This window comes from Dermacentor andersoni, chromosome 4 (assembly GCF_023375885.2).
Source record: "Dermacentor andersoni chromosome 4, qqDerAnde1_hic_scaffold, whole genome shotgun sequence".
Taxonomy (NCBI): Eukaryota; Metazoa; Arthropoda; class Arachnida; order Ixodida; family Ixodidae; genus Dermacentor; species Dermacentor andersoni.
The window spans coordinates 172,570,070-172,584,879 of NC_092817.1; the positions used below are offsets into that span (position 1 = coordinate 172,570,070).

General features: G+C 47.1%; 1 protein-coding gene across 3 annotated transcripts in view; it reads left to right on the top strand.

Moving 5' to 3' along the window:
* The window catches only part of LOC126530690 (lysine-specific histone demethylase 2-like), a 71,568-nt gene that overhangs the window by 17,267 nt on the left and 39,491 nt on the right, over positions 1–14,810 (top strand). For all 3 annotated transcript variants that reach the window (XR_011893963.1, XM_072287973.1, XM_050177959.3), the window contains exons 6-9: positions 1,281–1,422; positions 7,784–7,861; positions 8,591–8,715; positions 13,436–13,669. Coding sequence is in view for 2 of the 3 variants with exons in the window: in XM_072287973.1 (XP_072144074.1) it covers positions 1,281–1,422; positions 7,784–7,861; positions 8,591–8,715; positions 13,436–13,669 (579 nt within the window). In the remaining variant the exon portion in view is untranslated. The remainder of the gene's footprint in view (positions 1–1,280; positions 1,423–7,783; positions 7,862–8,590; positions 8,716–13,435; positions 13,670–14,810) is intronic.

Consider the following 14,810-nt stretch of genomic DNA (forward strand, 5'->3'; position numbering starts at 1 on the left):
TGTTCCACAGAAACTCAAACACAAACCCCTTTTCCGAGCAGCACGGCCAGCTCAGTAAAGGGGTTGCTACCCTCTACGCAACCGCAAGAAAGCTGCGGTTGCCGGGAAGCATGAAAAGCAGTCAAGGATCTTTGAAATCTATTGCATTCCACTCTTAAAGGCAAAGCTTAAACGTTCTCCTCTTTTTTTTCTTTTTTTTTTTTATTTACAGAAGGGCTGTCCCTGCTTTACGGCAGGTGGGTTATCGTAAGGCCACCCTACGCGACAGACAAAAAGACCACGCATCACGTGATTCTGTTGCTGCTCCATGTGTAGTCGGCGCGGACAATAATGAGCAGGTGCCATGCATGCACTTTCATTGTCAGGTTCGGCGACTTGCCACTGGTCAAAGATTCTGAAATGTGGAGAGTTACTGTAAAGTTTGCAGAAAACTCACTCGCACACCTCACGGACATTGAGTGTGAGGGATTCCGTAGGGAACGCTACATGTGGCACTGCACAGGGGCTCTGGACCGAATATTTAAAAAATCCACTATTAGAATAGTGGATATTCGGTTCGGTGATATTCGAGTATTCGCATATCTCTACTTTCCTTTGCTAATGATGCATTGTGAGCATTGTTGGTTGTGAGCAGATATAAAGTGAAATCGGGATGACCAGGTTCATTCTCTGTGTGTACGTGTGTGTCCTTCTCATTTTTATACTTTTGCTATTCTTTCTGCCCACCTTCTTTTAGGGCCTTTCTCTTCTCACCCCTTTTAAAGTTGCTTGTAGGCGAGGAATACTTTACATCAGCAAGGTTCTGCTTTTAAAAGAATAAAAGCTATCTTTATTCGAACAGCATTGTGTGCAGTCACCCACTTGCCCTGATGTGTTCCCCTCGCCATTGCACATGCATGACTGCTGCTGTGATGGACAGTGAGTCAATAGAAGTGACAGCAGCATGTGACCAAAACTCCGCCAAAGATAGGTCTCTCTCTTGGGACGAAGCCATAAGGAAAACCATAATCAGACATTGTGATCTACCGTGATCGTTTGAAGATCGTCGTAGGGTGGCCTGAAAATAGCCATTTTTTGGCGGGAGGTGACCTGTGCTTAACGCATTCACTGTCCCCCAAATTGCACCGAGACAGACGCTGTGAAGGTAATCTAATGAGATGTTCCAGTTACAACTGGGTTACAAATTTTAATCTATGCCCAGGCAGGAAGCCATGACAAACGCTGAAAGTGTCCGCTCACTCGTGTGTGTTCTCATCTACGGATGGTATTTGTTTGTGCAGAATGCAGCGGCGGCCATGCAGCCCGAGTGGATCTGCACGCTGACGCAGCCGCCATTTCTCATCGGCTCTCCAGCGCAGCAGTTCCTGGGCGACTACTTTGCTGACGGGGTTGGAATGAGTCCCTCCTCCGAAGGCCCCAAGGGTGAGCCACATTTCACGTCTCGCTGCCAGGTTGTTCGAATTCGGTGTAGGATCTGCTGAAGGGCTGCGTAGGTGAACGAAACGGGTGCACAGTAGAATTTCGAAGTGGCTAGCGTAGATGTAGTTATTTACCAGTTATCACTGAGGGAACAAGAATTCACAATGACCAGTCAACCTCTAGTCTGTGAAGCAGTACGTTTATCTAGGTCAATTGCTTACCAGGAACCCTGACCATAAGAAGGAAATTTACAGAAGAATAAAGATGGGTTGGAATGCATACGGCAGACATTGCGAGGTCCTGACTGGAAGCTTACCATTATCATTGAAAAGAAAGGTGAACAGTCAAACCTCGTTAATACGTAGTCGGCTGGGAACGACGTTCAGGTACGCACTAAACAATGTACGAATTAACTGCCAGTCCCAGTTTAGGAGCTGCTTACCGGCCGGAAAAGAACTACGCCACGATGCTCTCAAACACACACACTCAGACAGGCTTTATTTGTGGATGGGCAGCAAAACGGCGATCTTCACTTGCTATCGTGGTGTCCTTGCCGCGACATCAAACTCGGCACAGCTGCGAGGGAGTTTGTCCAAGAGGCCCCGCTTCTCACGGAATGCTCGCATGACGCTCAAAGCATGCGCCACGTCAGGTGAGGGGTGGTCGTCCACTTCCACACCGTCTATGGCAACAATGTCGCTATGCAGGAACTCTGCAGATGTAACGTTGACATCTCGACATAAACACGGCACGCTGCAGCAAAGACCGTTGAACACCACGACTGCAAACACACTGGCGGAATGAAGAAAAATATTCACACAGAAACTTCTGTGGGAGTTGTCTAAGTATGGGTAAGCATTGTGTCACTTGCTCATCTCCATGCAGCCCGGTGTCATTGTCAGTGTTATGAAACTTGATCTGGCCAGTACAAACAAACGACAGCACTGCAGCGACACAAACTGGTACGCACGGTAGCGCAGGGTGCATTGATAACGCAAGCAAAGTACTACAGGTGGTGGCACCCGGTGCGCTGAAGACGTTCTGATCATTATAAGCCGTTATCGCTCACTAGTGCCTTATCCATCCAATCGAACCATCATAAACCGTGGTCGAACGCCCACCGGCGACGCCTGCGTATATGGCACGGCCACGCAGATCGTATCTTGAAAACGATCTGCGAAGCGGACGGAGAGTGCCAACGGCTAATAGCTTCGCGTGCTGCATTTCCACCACTGTGCTCTGAAGAGAGACTCACGGGCCCACATTTTGAAAGCGATCTGCGAAAAGGGCAGGGTACGGCTTGTGCCAAGAGCTTCGTGAGCGGTGTTCTCGCTGCCTCATTCGTGTTGAAGCAGCAGGCAGCTTGAAGGTATAGCCGCTCGCTGCTGCAGGCTTTATCTTGAAAGCGGTCGTCTTACGGGACGGACGGACGGAGCGCATTTTTCTCGTTGGGCAAGCATAGAAATTCCCATACATCGAAAAAAAAAAAAAAAGAACGGGCTTCTGCACTGTTACTGCTTGGATTGGATTCGACGGCTACAGCAAATTCACACCCCTTCCAGCAGCTTCTTCACGTTACCAGAAGCGGATCTCTAAGGCCATTCTTTTGTGCACTGCAATCGGCAACAGCTGTATGAGCAGGAACTGCCGTATTTACACGATTGTAAGTCGACCACTTTTTTAAAATTTGAAAGTCTGAAGTGGGGGGGTCGACTTACAATCGAAACCAAAACATGGCACCGCCAAAAAAGCGAGACCAATGGGAGCTACAACGTAGTTACAATTTTATGTTTGCTCTATGGTTCTACCCATAGCTTTTCGTTATCCTGCGTGTTTGTTCGCTTTTCGGAAGGGTTTTTCAACATTTTTGAGAGTTTTACAGTGCACGCATGAGTGCACGCAACACTTATGGGGGGGGGGGGGGGTCGATAGTTGATAGAAGCGCCGCTGTTCCCATTCGCGGCGGCACCCACAATACGGCGGTGGTGGCAGGGAATATCGCGAGTTTCTCTTTCCCTGTTGCACTTAACTTTCTCTATAGTTTGACGAAAGGCATTGGTTTGACGCATTCCACTTGACTGCCGGCTACGTGCTACTTCTGTGCTTCCTTAGTCGTCATGAGTGCTCCAGGCCCACTAATCATTCGGCACTCGTTCACAGCAGCGTTCAAGAGGGCTGCCATCCTTTACACCGAAGAACCAAATCACTGCGCAGTGGGCTGCAAGTTCGATGTTTCTGAACGGGTGGCGCGAGAGTGGCAGCTGCAACGAAGCGAAATTTTCACCTGTGACGGCAAGTGAAAAATTTCCCACGTGCCAAAGTATGGACGCTTTCTGGAGCTGTAGGCTAAGCTTGCGGCGTACATCGCTGAAATGAGTGATCGGTCCCTGCCAGTGAAGTGCAAGTGAAGTGGTCATGAAACAAGCCCGGACCTTCGCCTTTTAAGGACCTGCTCCGCCGTGAGTATGAGTGGCTGGCGGCAGAAGACCGCGAAATTACGCCAGCCAGACCTGTCAAAAGAGCCTCCCTGACGGCTGCGTGTGGTTGCGTGCATTCGGCATGGGCTGCTGTTCCACAAGATGTCGTGGTGCGGTCGTTTGCCAAATGTGAAATTTCGCTGGATGACGCGCTGTAGGACCGTAGCAGCGATGACAATGGCAGCACTAGTGAAGACGAGTAGTCCAGTGACCATGTCTCAGCTACTAATAAGTTGTCGTTATCGAATGCGCCCCCGGGTATGCTCTTTTTTTTTTTTTTTTTTTCTGTCACGCGATATGGGGGGGTAGACTTACATTCGAGTCGACTTACAATCGTGTAAATACGGTACATCATGGTGGCCATGTTTAAATGGCACTATCGCTGGCGGCTGTCGTCCGGGTGTCGCAACTTGAAAATCGAACGTCTGCACACATGAGATTTTGCCGATTTTGAGCCTGTGCGTGTAGAATAAGAAAGAAAATACCGTATTTACTCAATTCTAATGCGCCCTCAATTGTAACATGCACCCATTTACCGTGACCAAAAAATTTTTTAAATATGAAAACCTCGATTGTAATGCGCACCCATTTTCCATGACCAAAAAGAAAAGAAGAGTACAATACTGTGCACCTCTTGCTTTCATATAGAAATACTATTATCTCTCATTTGGAAAACAGATTTATTCCCAATACACTAAACTTGCGATGAATAAAAACACAAATGGAAGTGGCATACCTTGCCGCCAAGATTTTCTCTGCGCCGGTATGAGTCGCGTGGTGCAATAGATATCACTCGTCGTCACTATCAACAGACCAAATCATTTCACCCTCGGGGCCGTCCATGGATTCGAAACCCTACTGTATTTACTCGCATAATGATCGCACTTTTTTGTCAGAAAAAATTCACGCAATTTCGGGGGTGCGATCATTACGCGGGTTAAATTTCCCGCGAAAAAAAAAATTTTTTTTTCGTCCCCCGTTTGCTGCGGGATGCAGGTGCGGGACACCAAAACAAAAATGGTGGCCGGCTGAGCAAGCCGAAAGCGTTGAACGCGATTGTTTTTTTTTTTTTTCTTTTTTCTTGTGAGTACATTACATGCATTGAAACAGTTTTTTCCGTATCAGTAATGAATAATACCGTTAATATCGGCAAGTTTGCAGCAATAACGTAGCCATGTCCACTTTGAGGGGGCAGAAACAGATGGGCGCGCTTAGCTGCCAGTGACATAGAAACACATGGCGGGCATGCTGCGGAAACTGCGGCATCTGTCTTCACTACTATCCTAATACTGCACATCTGCGCTAAGGGTGGGTGAATATCTTAGCTGTGTTACAAGCGTTGGCGTATGAATAAGGTACACTTTTAACGTATCAGTGTAAACGAGGCTACTATCGTTGCCGCTTGCGATTTGTTGCTTGCCCACGAGTGCAGATGAGAAGAATCGAAAGGCGCCTTTTTTGTTGTTGACCACAACCATTATAAAGCCTACACATAATAAAGGAAAGTTTGGTTGTACCTCTTTTTGTCATGGAAGTGCGGAAAGTGATGAAAGTAATGAAATGAGGCATCTACTCAAGAGTGTTTGGTGCGTGCAGACCGCCTGGTTCGTCTTGAATAGTCGTTCGCGTAGCATTCAACAGATGGTGAGCGCAATCATTATTAGCTAGACTTGGCACACGACCTATCGCTGCGGCAAGTTCGGGGTGCGATCATAACGCGGGAAATAAAAAAAATCGTATTTTGACGACAAAATTCAGGGGTGCGATCATTATGCGAGTAAATACGGTATTTAAAAGCCTTGTTGACCATGGCAGACGGGATCGTGCACCATGCATATTTCACCCGTCCAGCAAAGTCCTGCAGCGAGGCACGCTTCATTTTATTGGCGGGTGTGAATTCGTGGCAGCCACTGACAAGCCATTCTGTGTGGAGCGCCCGAATTCTATCTTTCACTGGCTTGTTTAAACAGCAGCCAGCTTGTCCTTGATGCGCTGGTCAAGGTGGCACCTGAACGCGTCAAGCACAAGCTTCCCACGCAGACCCAAACTCCTGCCGGGTCTCTTCCGCCAAACGTTATCAATCCAGTCAGCGACCAAGTCCATGGTAACCCAACCTTTTTCATTTGCGCGCCAATCATGCCACTCGGAAACATGATTCCTTTCGGGAGCGTCATCTGTCTGAAGATAAGATACGGGGGGGCAGTTTGTGCCCAACCGCAATGCAACAAAGCATTGCGGTGACTCTAGTTTTTTCGTGGCCGGTAGACAAAACGTGCACTTGCTTCACCCCCCTCTTTTCAACGGTTGTGGTGGCATCCGTGTCAAAGTAGAGCGGCGTCTGATCGGCATTTTCAATCTGCCTGAAGTTGTAGCCATTTCTATGGCGCAACTTCAAAACGTACCGCTGAAAACTGCAATTTCTCTTCATATTCTTCGGACAATTTTTGGCATATCCCTGTCTGCCTTCGAAGAGAAAAGCCTTTTCTTTTCGTAAAATTTTATAGCCAGCACCTGCTCGCTTTGAAGTGCCAATTCCTCGTGAGGCCTTAGCCCTTTCTATAGGGCTAACTGCATCGCCTGTACTTGGAGCAGATCGGTCGTCACAGGCCGCTGTGCCGCTCGCTGCTGTTGCACGTATTCTGCGAGCAGCTCTTCTATTTTGGCGAAGTGACCCTGTTTCGGTTCACTGAAACCCTTCCTTGCTGCTTTGCTGGCAAAAAAATATTGTCCTTCTGTTTGCGCCAGCCCCTCACACAAGTTTTGGGAACTCCGAACACCCGTGATGAGGCCTGATTTCCCTCCATCTCCGCACACATGATAACTTTCCCTTTAAATGTGGCATCATGGTGGACTCAGCGTGTTTTTGCAATTGGCGCTTCCATGCCGATTGAATAAACGCGGTAAATGGGAAGACAGGCAGTAGACTAGGTTACACCAGCGCCTGGTTACACATACAACATGTAGGTATGCACATGGAGGAAGCTATGACAGCTAGGCTAGAAGTGTGTACGAGGTGGCCATCTTTTGAATGCCGATGTCAATATGGTAACCCAGATTTAGAGTCGTACTCAATTCTAACGCACATGCAATTTTTGGACCCGTTTTGTTGGGAGAAAGGTGTGCATTAGCTCCAAGTAAATGCAGTAGTATGCACCAACCGTTTGGTGGGCACTGAGCGACTATGGCTTAAGCGGTCAGCCAATACATGGGGTTCAACGGGGGCTGGGTGGGGGAATTTTCGTTACTACGTTTAAACCGCAATTACACATTAAGCGAGTTCGTATTAAAGAGGTTTGACTGTACAATCAATGCATTCTACCGGTGCTCACATATGGGGCAGAAACTTGGAGACTTACAAAGAAGCTTGAAAACAAGTTAAGGACTCCGCAAAGAGTGATGAAACAAAGAATGTTAGGGATAACGTTAAGGGACAGGAAGAAAGCGGTGTGGAACTGAGAGAAAATGGGAATAGCTGATATTTTAATTGACATTAAGAGAAAAAGGGAGCTGGGCAGGCCATGTAATGCGTAGGCTGGATAACCGGTGGACCGTTAAAGCTAAAGAATGGGTTCCAAGAGAAGGGAAGTGGAGTCACGGGCGGCAGAAGACTAGGTGGGGTGATGAAATTGGGAAATTCGCAGTCGCAAGTTGGAATCGGTTGGCACAGGACAGAGGTAATTGGAGATCTCAGGAACTGGCCTTCGTCCCAGTGGACATAAAATAGGCTTGATGATGATGATGAAACCTAGAATGTAGCTTGCTGACATTGGCGTGCGACAGATGAATGCTTGTGCCAAATATGGAGCGCTGCCAGAGTGCTCGAAAGCAACTAGTCCAGTGCTTCTGGTAGAGTCCAACGAACCTGCTGGTGTCTTTGTGTCATCCAGCCGCTCCTGCTGCTCCCGAGAAAACCACACGGCAACAGAATGGCACCAGTACCACCACCAACTGCTACCTTGAGCCAGGTGAGGCCCCTAAGGTGTACAAGCTTCTTGGCACTCACAAAAAAGAAAAGAAAAAAAGTTGTCTCGAAATGAAACATCACATACGCAGAAAAAATTTCGCTGTAAACTACAGTGCTGCTACAGACAACATACTGAGGAATCAGCTGACTTGGTCCAGAATGTGATTGCTGTTTTATTTAACAAGACTGTTACGTGTGCAGTGATTTAGTATTGCAGGTTGCAAGTCAGATGAAAAGAAAGTGTACCACGTGGTAAAACGTGGTTAATTCAGATTTCGCGGCACCAGAAAAGAATACCCGAATTATAACCGAGTGTCGAATTATCGAGGGTATCAAGAAAAATATAGGAATGCTTACCACGTCAACACACTTTTATTTACTGACTGAATCGGCAAATCCTGCTTCTATTTTGCACGACAGCAGCGCAGAAGCTGCAATTCTCGCCATCACGGGACCGATTAGCGCTCGCAGTGGCGAAGGCTTTGCGACTTCCTTTGCAGCGCAGCTGCAGTGCCCGTCTATCTCAAACACGCTTCTCTAGATTAAACGCTTGCTATTCCCCCACTCCCTGCCCTCAAATGTCATGCCCACGAGATTTTGGTGAGTTTTAATATTCACAGGTTGGCCGGTTATGGAAATGGCTGTGTGGCACCGGTATTGAAGATGGCACAGCTTGCAGCACCACATGACGACGGCACCCCTGATCGTGTGATGTTTGATGCCCGCGCAGGGCAGCTGGCACAGCTGCTGCAGCCCTTCTACCGCCCCGGGGAACAGGGCAAGGCACTGTGCTTCCACCCGGACATCATGGAGACCTACGAGATGGACGCCTTCCCGGAGTACGCACGAGAACAGGCAAGTGCCTGCACTGGTCTTTGCTCTGAGTGGCGGTGTGGTTGCCCTGTGTGGTCTACAAGTTCTACTCTGCTGTGTTAAAGAATGGCGAAAACAAATGCTTGGGTCGCTGTCAACTGTTCAGTATTTGAACATGCAGATCAAAAGGGTCTTGAGGAAAAAATGAAAAAATAACAAGGGCTATGCAACAGAAAATGTAAGATTATCTTTCATAGTCTCCTTCTTTGGCAAGCACAACAGTCTCCAGCTGTTGTCGCCAACTCTAGAAGCCAATTCTCACAGTGTCGCTGAAGGTGTGCTCGCACGGTCGACTCACTTATGTGCTTATTCCTTGAGTGATTTCTTAAATGGCATATTCGAAACCCAAACTCTATCATGTCAGCCGGTCTTTCTGATAGCCTTGTTGAGCTGGTCAGCTACTGCATCGGGACTGACAGCGTTTTCTTTTTCTCTGCCCTCGCATTGTTGTTGCAGACACTGTAGCTGGCAAGATCGTTTTCATTGTCATATGGGAGGTTGGTTACACGGTCAGTGTGGTTGTCCAAGTCCACTCCATGATCGTTCGATAGTTTTGTGACCGACCATGTTTCCTCCAGCTGCGATAGCAACAAAAACAGCACTGAGGTGAACTCCTGTCGTCTAAAGAAGACGCCAAGGTGTTTATGGACATCAAAGCGAAGGAAAAGTGTGTCTGTGAAAAAGTGGGGCTCGAGCGGCGTTCGTCAACGCTGGCAACAGCGCGGAAAATAGGTGTTTGTGTTTGCATCATGTGTCGTGGACCTGTAACGATCATCAGAAGGGACCGTGTTTATGGATTTGCCCTCAAGCCATCAGTCGAGTGAAAAAAACGTAGCGAGATTGCAGACGACTGTACTTTGCCCAAAGTGCATGGCACGAAAACGTGCCACTCACTCGAGGTGAACCCTCTTGACCTGCGGGCGATGGTGGCTACTGGTAACGGCCAAACAAAAATGAACAGCCTTTCTGCGGCAGTAGAAATTTCTCACCACGGCATGCACCACACGATGTTCCACTGGCATTTGAAGAACACGTTGACACCTTCTGCCGCTATGAGCAAAAGTGCAAAGAAAATTGCAACTCTTTACGAGGACTTGTGATTCGGCCACAGGGGCAATATTGCCATTAGTTACAACGGCATGTGAATGATGCGAGGCCACTCTCCCAACATCGAGCATTGGCACAGTGATCAAACTGTTCAGTAGATACGTCGTCTACTATGTGGTCTTGTCGTCGTCATCATCAATATTGTTTAAAAATAATAGTTATTTTAAGTGTATCATCCCCCACCATCAGCTATGCAGCCAAATACATTTCGATTGACGAGAGCTTCAGCTCTATAACGTAGAACTATTCTAATCTGTTTTTATTCCAAATCGGCCATTAGCCCTCCCTGATGGGTCAGAATGGTTCGGGTCCAGCCCACGTGGGTGGGCGCCACACCCATATGGGCAGAGCTTTCTGGGCTCTGCCCATGTCACGGAAGGCTAATGGCCAATTTGGAATAAAGACAGATTGCAATAGTTTTACATTATACCGGCCAGTCGATGCCAATAAATAATGTACATGCCTGCCGTCTCTGGAGGGTCGATCAGCATTATTCAGTTTTCTGAATCAAAGACGCTCAAATTAATGAGGTTTTACTGTGCCAGCGGCACATGCGGACCATTAGAGCCAGGTTTCACTCGAGTAATTTTACAATTGACTCTCATCACAACAATCCAACAAAAAATGTCCGTTTTATCCGAAGTCCGTAATATCCGAAATGCCTCACTTCCTAAACTTTCGTCACGATGTCTAGCAACTTTATTGCAAAGAGTGAGTGACCACGTCCAAAATAAAAAACGAGAAACAGCCACAGTTTCGTCTGATACGCGAAGCATCGATTGCAATAGCAAATTAAGCCAGATAAGTGCAGCAGCAGCAGCGAGCGAATTGACCTCGTGCTGTCTCTCGCTTCAATGCGAACTAAACATCGAAAGCACAGCGCATACGAGGCTACTGGCACTGGGCACACTTTGTCCACATCGCAGATCGCTTTCAAGATACGATGGCTGCACCGTAAGCAGCAGCTGCCGGAGTAGCACCCCCTCTCTCTCACCTTCGCCTTCCTCTGTCACACGCACGCAAGTCGGTTGTCAGCCCTGACGACAGAGCAAAAGTACATTTCATACGCCCGATTTTGAAAAAAATTGCTGCTAATTTCGTCCGCTGTAGCCGATAGCCCCTTGTAGTGCGGTCCATTAAAAGCGAACTGCATTGCATTAATAAAATAGGTAGAACAAACTAAGGCTGAAATGTGGTCTGTTATATCCCAAAGTCTGCTGTGTGTGGGTCCATTGTAATGAGCGTAGACTGTTATAGGAAACAATGCTAGTGGCGATCTAGTGCTGAGCACAAGGTGGCAGAAATGATTCTTGGCAGTGGCCACCTATTGTGATGCAGGCCAGAATGCAAAAATAATTATGCTCCTAGATTTCAAGAACACTGGTGTGGTCAAAATTAATCCACTGTAGTGTTCCTTAGCATGCATTGCAGTTTATTGTGCTTCTTTTTTTCATTTTGTAATAAATTATTTATTGAGGCCCTATGATATTGAAAATAGGGTTCTCCACTTGTTTGAATGAATTGGTGCAAGGAACAAAAAAATAATAATAATAATGCAGCACTGCTATATAGACATTAATTTGCATTTAAATAGTACAAACAATTGCTTTGATTGTGGTTAATTACATACCTGTAATCAGCACAGCCACAACACCATAAAGGACTCAGTCCTGAGTAATGCTTCGTCCTTTGCAAATAATGGCATCCGCAGACTTGCTAGTGTGGTATCCTTCCAAGCTGCTCTTATTTCACGAAAGGAACGAAGAAGTGTGCATTGAACATGCTTGAAACAGTGAGGAAGGGGTGCAGTAAATGTGCACGAATTCTAATTGAGAAAACCGCTGCACCTACAAACATCAGCGAATCCACCGTGTACAAGTAGATGTTACAATAGGGATAAAGAGATGATGCACAATCCCGTGCGACACTTGTCGAGTGCTCCATCGGAATTCTCCGCTTCCACTCTCTCTCCAACCCTCCTGCTCCTCTGTGCCTGGAAATTAAGAAAGCACGCCATTTTTTGTGGTCAGAGTGAATATGGAATGAATTTTCCACCGCTGCTATCGCAACAGCTGATTTTCTGTGCAGTTGCAGTGCAGTTGCAGTTTGCAGATACTGCCGCCATCTGCACTGCAGCACTTGCCGCTAGCAGACGACAGGGCATGGAAGGACGCCTTTAACCCTTTGAGGGTCGAATTATGTTCAAAAAAACTTTCCCAGGTGGTCAAATTACTTTATTGCGGATCTTGAATGTGCAAAATGTATAAAGTTGGGAATAAATAGTAAAAAAAAAGTTGGAACAGTATTTTGGTGTCAGCATCACTCAGAACTGCAAACTGCAAAGCTAAGAGCAGCACCAATCAAGATAGAAATCAACTTACACCGCCCCTGCAAGAGAGTGCCGACAAAGAGAAAAATGACGTTTCGCGTGCCTCTGTTGCGATCACGCGGCGGAAGCGAAACCGCAAAAGGGGCGTTGTCACAGTCTGTGCTACGTGTTGAAGCTAGAAATCAGTTCTGTTTATCTCCCCAAGAAGGTAGCACAAATTTCAAGCATTTCTTGTAAGTCCTAAGAGGTGGCAGCACCTCCCAGTGAGCACGCATCGTCATTATGGCGCGAAATTTCATATGAAGGGTCGAAACCGTACCCGTATGACAAAGACCTTGCAGGACAGAAAACCGCCGCCGTACATGTACGGCAAAAACCTTCAAAGGGTTAAGATGTGTTCGCCCTCCTGATTGGTTGAAGAAGCCTGTAGCTTCCACAGTGCTGCGCAGAACTACTGAAACAAAGTAGAGATTGCAGGGGCGCGCACATAATTACATATGATGAAAAGTGCATGTCGCAACGTCGGGACAGCAGAATCAATCAATTTTAGTCCACGTGTACAACTTCACAAAACCAAATGTTTTCTTGTGTCAGCAATAATGATAGCATGCTTCTGTAGTCGACGTCGACGCACTTGTTTCATTGACACTAGGCACTGTTGTGGTAGCTTCCCCAGCCCATAATAACTGATTATCGTAGTTCTATACTCGCCGACAAATTTGTGTGGCAATGAAGGGAAAGCTGCGGGTGTGTGGCTGCTGCACATGTGTTACGGCACCAAGTAGTCTGTCAGCGTTTGACAGTGCTTTTGGTTGCTCGGAACAGACGCTGAATTGACGCAGCTTCACGTGCGACGGTTTCGCATTTGCCCAGACGCGGAAGGGAAAAGCCACAAAATAAGTTAACTTTTACATTCATTGGTGTGTTTCTCTTCGCCAGCTTAAACTAATGTAAATGAAAACACGATACTCATTTCAGAAGCGCTCTCACTCATGCACGCTTTGCCTCCGTAGCTTTCCCTTCGTTGCCGCAGAAAGTTGTCCGCGAGTAAAGAATGGTTGGTCGCTTTCTTGTGAGGCGAATTTTCTTTTGAAAACTTGGTCTGTGCAGCGTGAATGGACGGGACATATGGGAACACAAACGACATACAGGGGCGCTGCACAAGCTCAGTTTTCGAGAACAGTGTGTACCAACTAGTCCGTGAATGGATTCCTTTAGAATGGGATTTCTCATTTTTTGACGCACCGCTCGTCATCATGGCTGCAGGTGATGTACCTAGGTGTACGCAACGTGGTGCTCGCACTGTGGGCCCTGCGGCCCCATGCTTGGCTGGACCTGGTGTGGGTGTCGCGACACCTTCTGTGCCGGGGCCTGGCGCGCATCCGGTGCCTGTTGGAGGCGCACAGGGTGCTCCGGTTCTTCACCGCGCGCGGCCTCATCAACCACGGCGCCCTGCCCTCGCTGCGAAGCTCCCCGCCGCTGCCTCCGTCTTGCCGACAGGTGAGGCGTGGCGGACGCTCTGCAACCGTCCCAGCCCTGTCCGTCTGCTCCCCTATTTATTATTGTTGCCTCATCTAGTGTTGCAGCCGTGGACATCCACGGGGAGTTGGGAGTTAGAACAAGAAGAAATTAAACTTTATTGAAAAGGATGATCCGGCAGTTTTGGTTGCGGTGGCCGCTTGAGGTGGCGGCTTGAAGTCCTTGGACAAACTTTTTTTTTTTTTATGTTTATCCTTGGAGTTATGGGGCTGAAAAATTGTGCAAGTGTATGCAATTTTATGTGGTTATTTCAAATTCGGGTCCATTTTTGTTCACCTTGTTTGGTTCTAATTATTTATGCGAATTTGAACCAGGTATCAATCGGTTCTGTATGATTTGAAAAAACAATAAGACCAGCTATGGCTTCTAGCAGGGGTGTACCAACACTGAATCATAGATTTCAAATCATATCAAGAAAAAAAAAAGATGAATATTCGATATAAAAAAATTATCACAAAAGTTGATGCTTACAAAGTATTTTAGCATTGCATAACGAGAATGTAGCAAGTTATCAGTAACTTGGGTACCTTGAAATGAAGATATACAGTATGGTCTACTCCTACTAAAGGAACTACAAATTAGTATGCCAGCACTGATTGCAGCTCAATTCTAAAATGTGAAGATCTAAAAAATATTTTTTCATCAATCGAGGGTTATCAGTAGCTTTTTTGTTGCCGTTCCATCAGTCCGCATCACATTATTGTTTCAACCTGTCCTGTCGAACATTGCAGCGTTTGGACGTTGTGTCCCCACATCGGGCCGACATTGGCAAGTGCACGCTGTCAATGCACGTAATCGACTGCGAGGTACTCCACGGCACATGCAACATGCACTACTGCGTGTGTCTCTATGCCAAATATTCGAAAAAGTCAAGTCGGGGATATTTGGTTCACGATTGTACTTATTCGAATGTTCACTATTCAATTTAATTCAGTGGTATTCAAGTATTTGCACACCCCTAGTTCTTAGTCTTCAGGGCATTGCTTCGCACAGTTCAGCTGTCGGCTATGGGAGGCAAACTTTGCAGTATGTACCACATGGGCCTGCTCTGCATATGCTCCACTCAGCCATGAACATGAACTTAAGTATAACCTGCAATGGA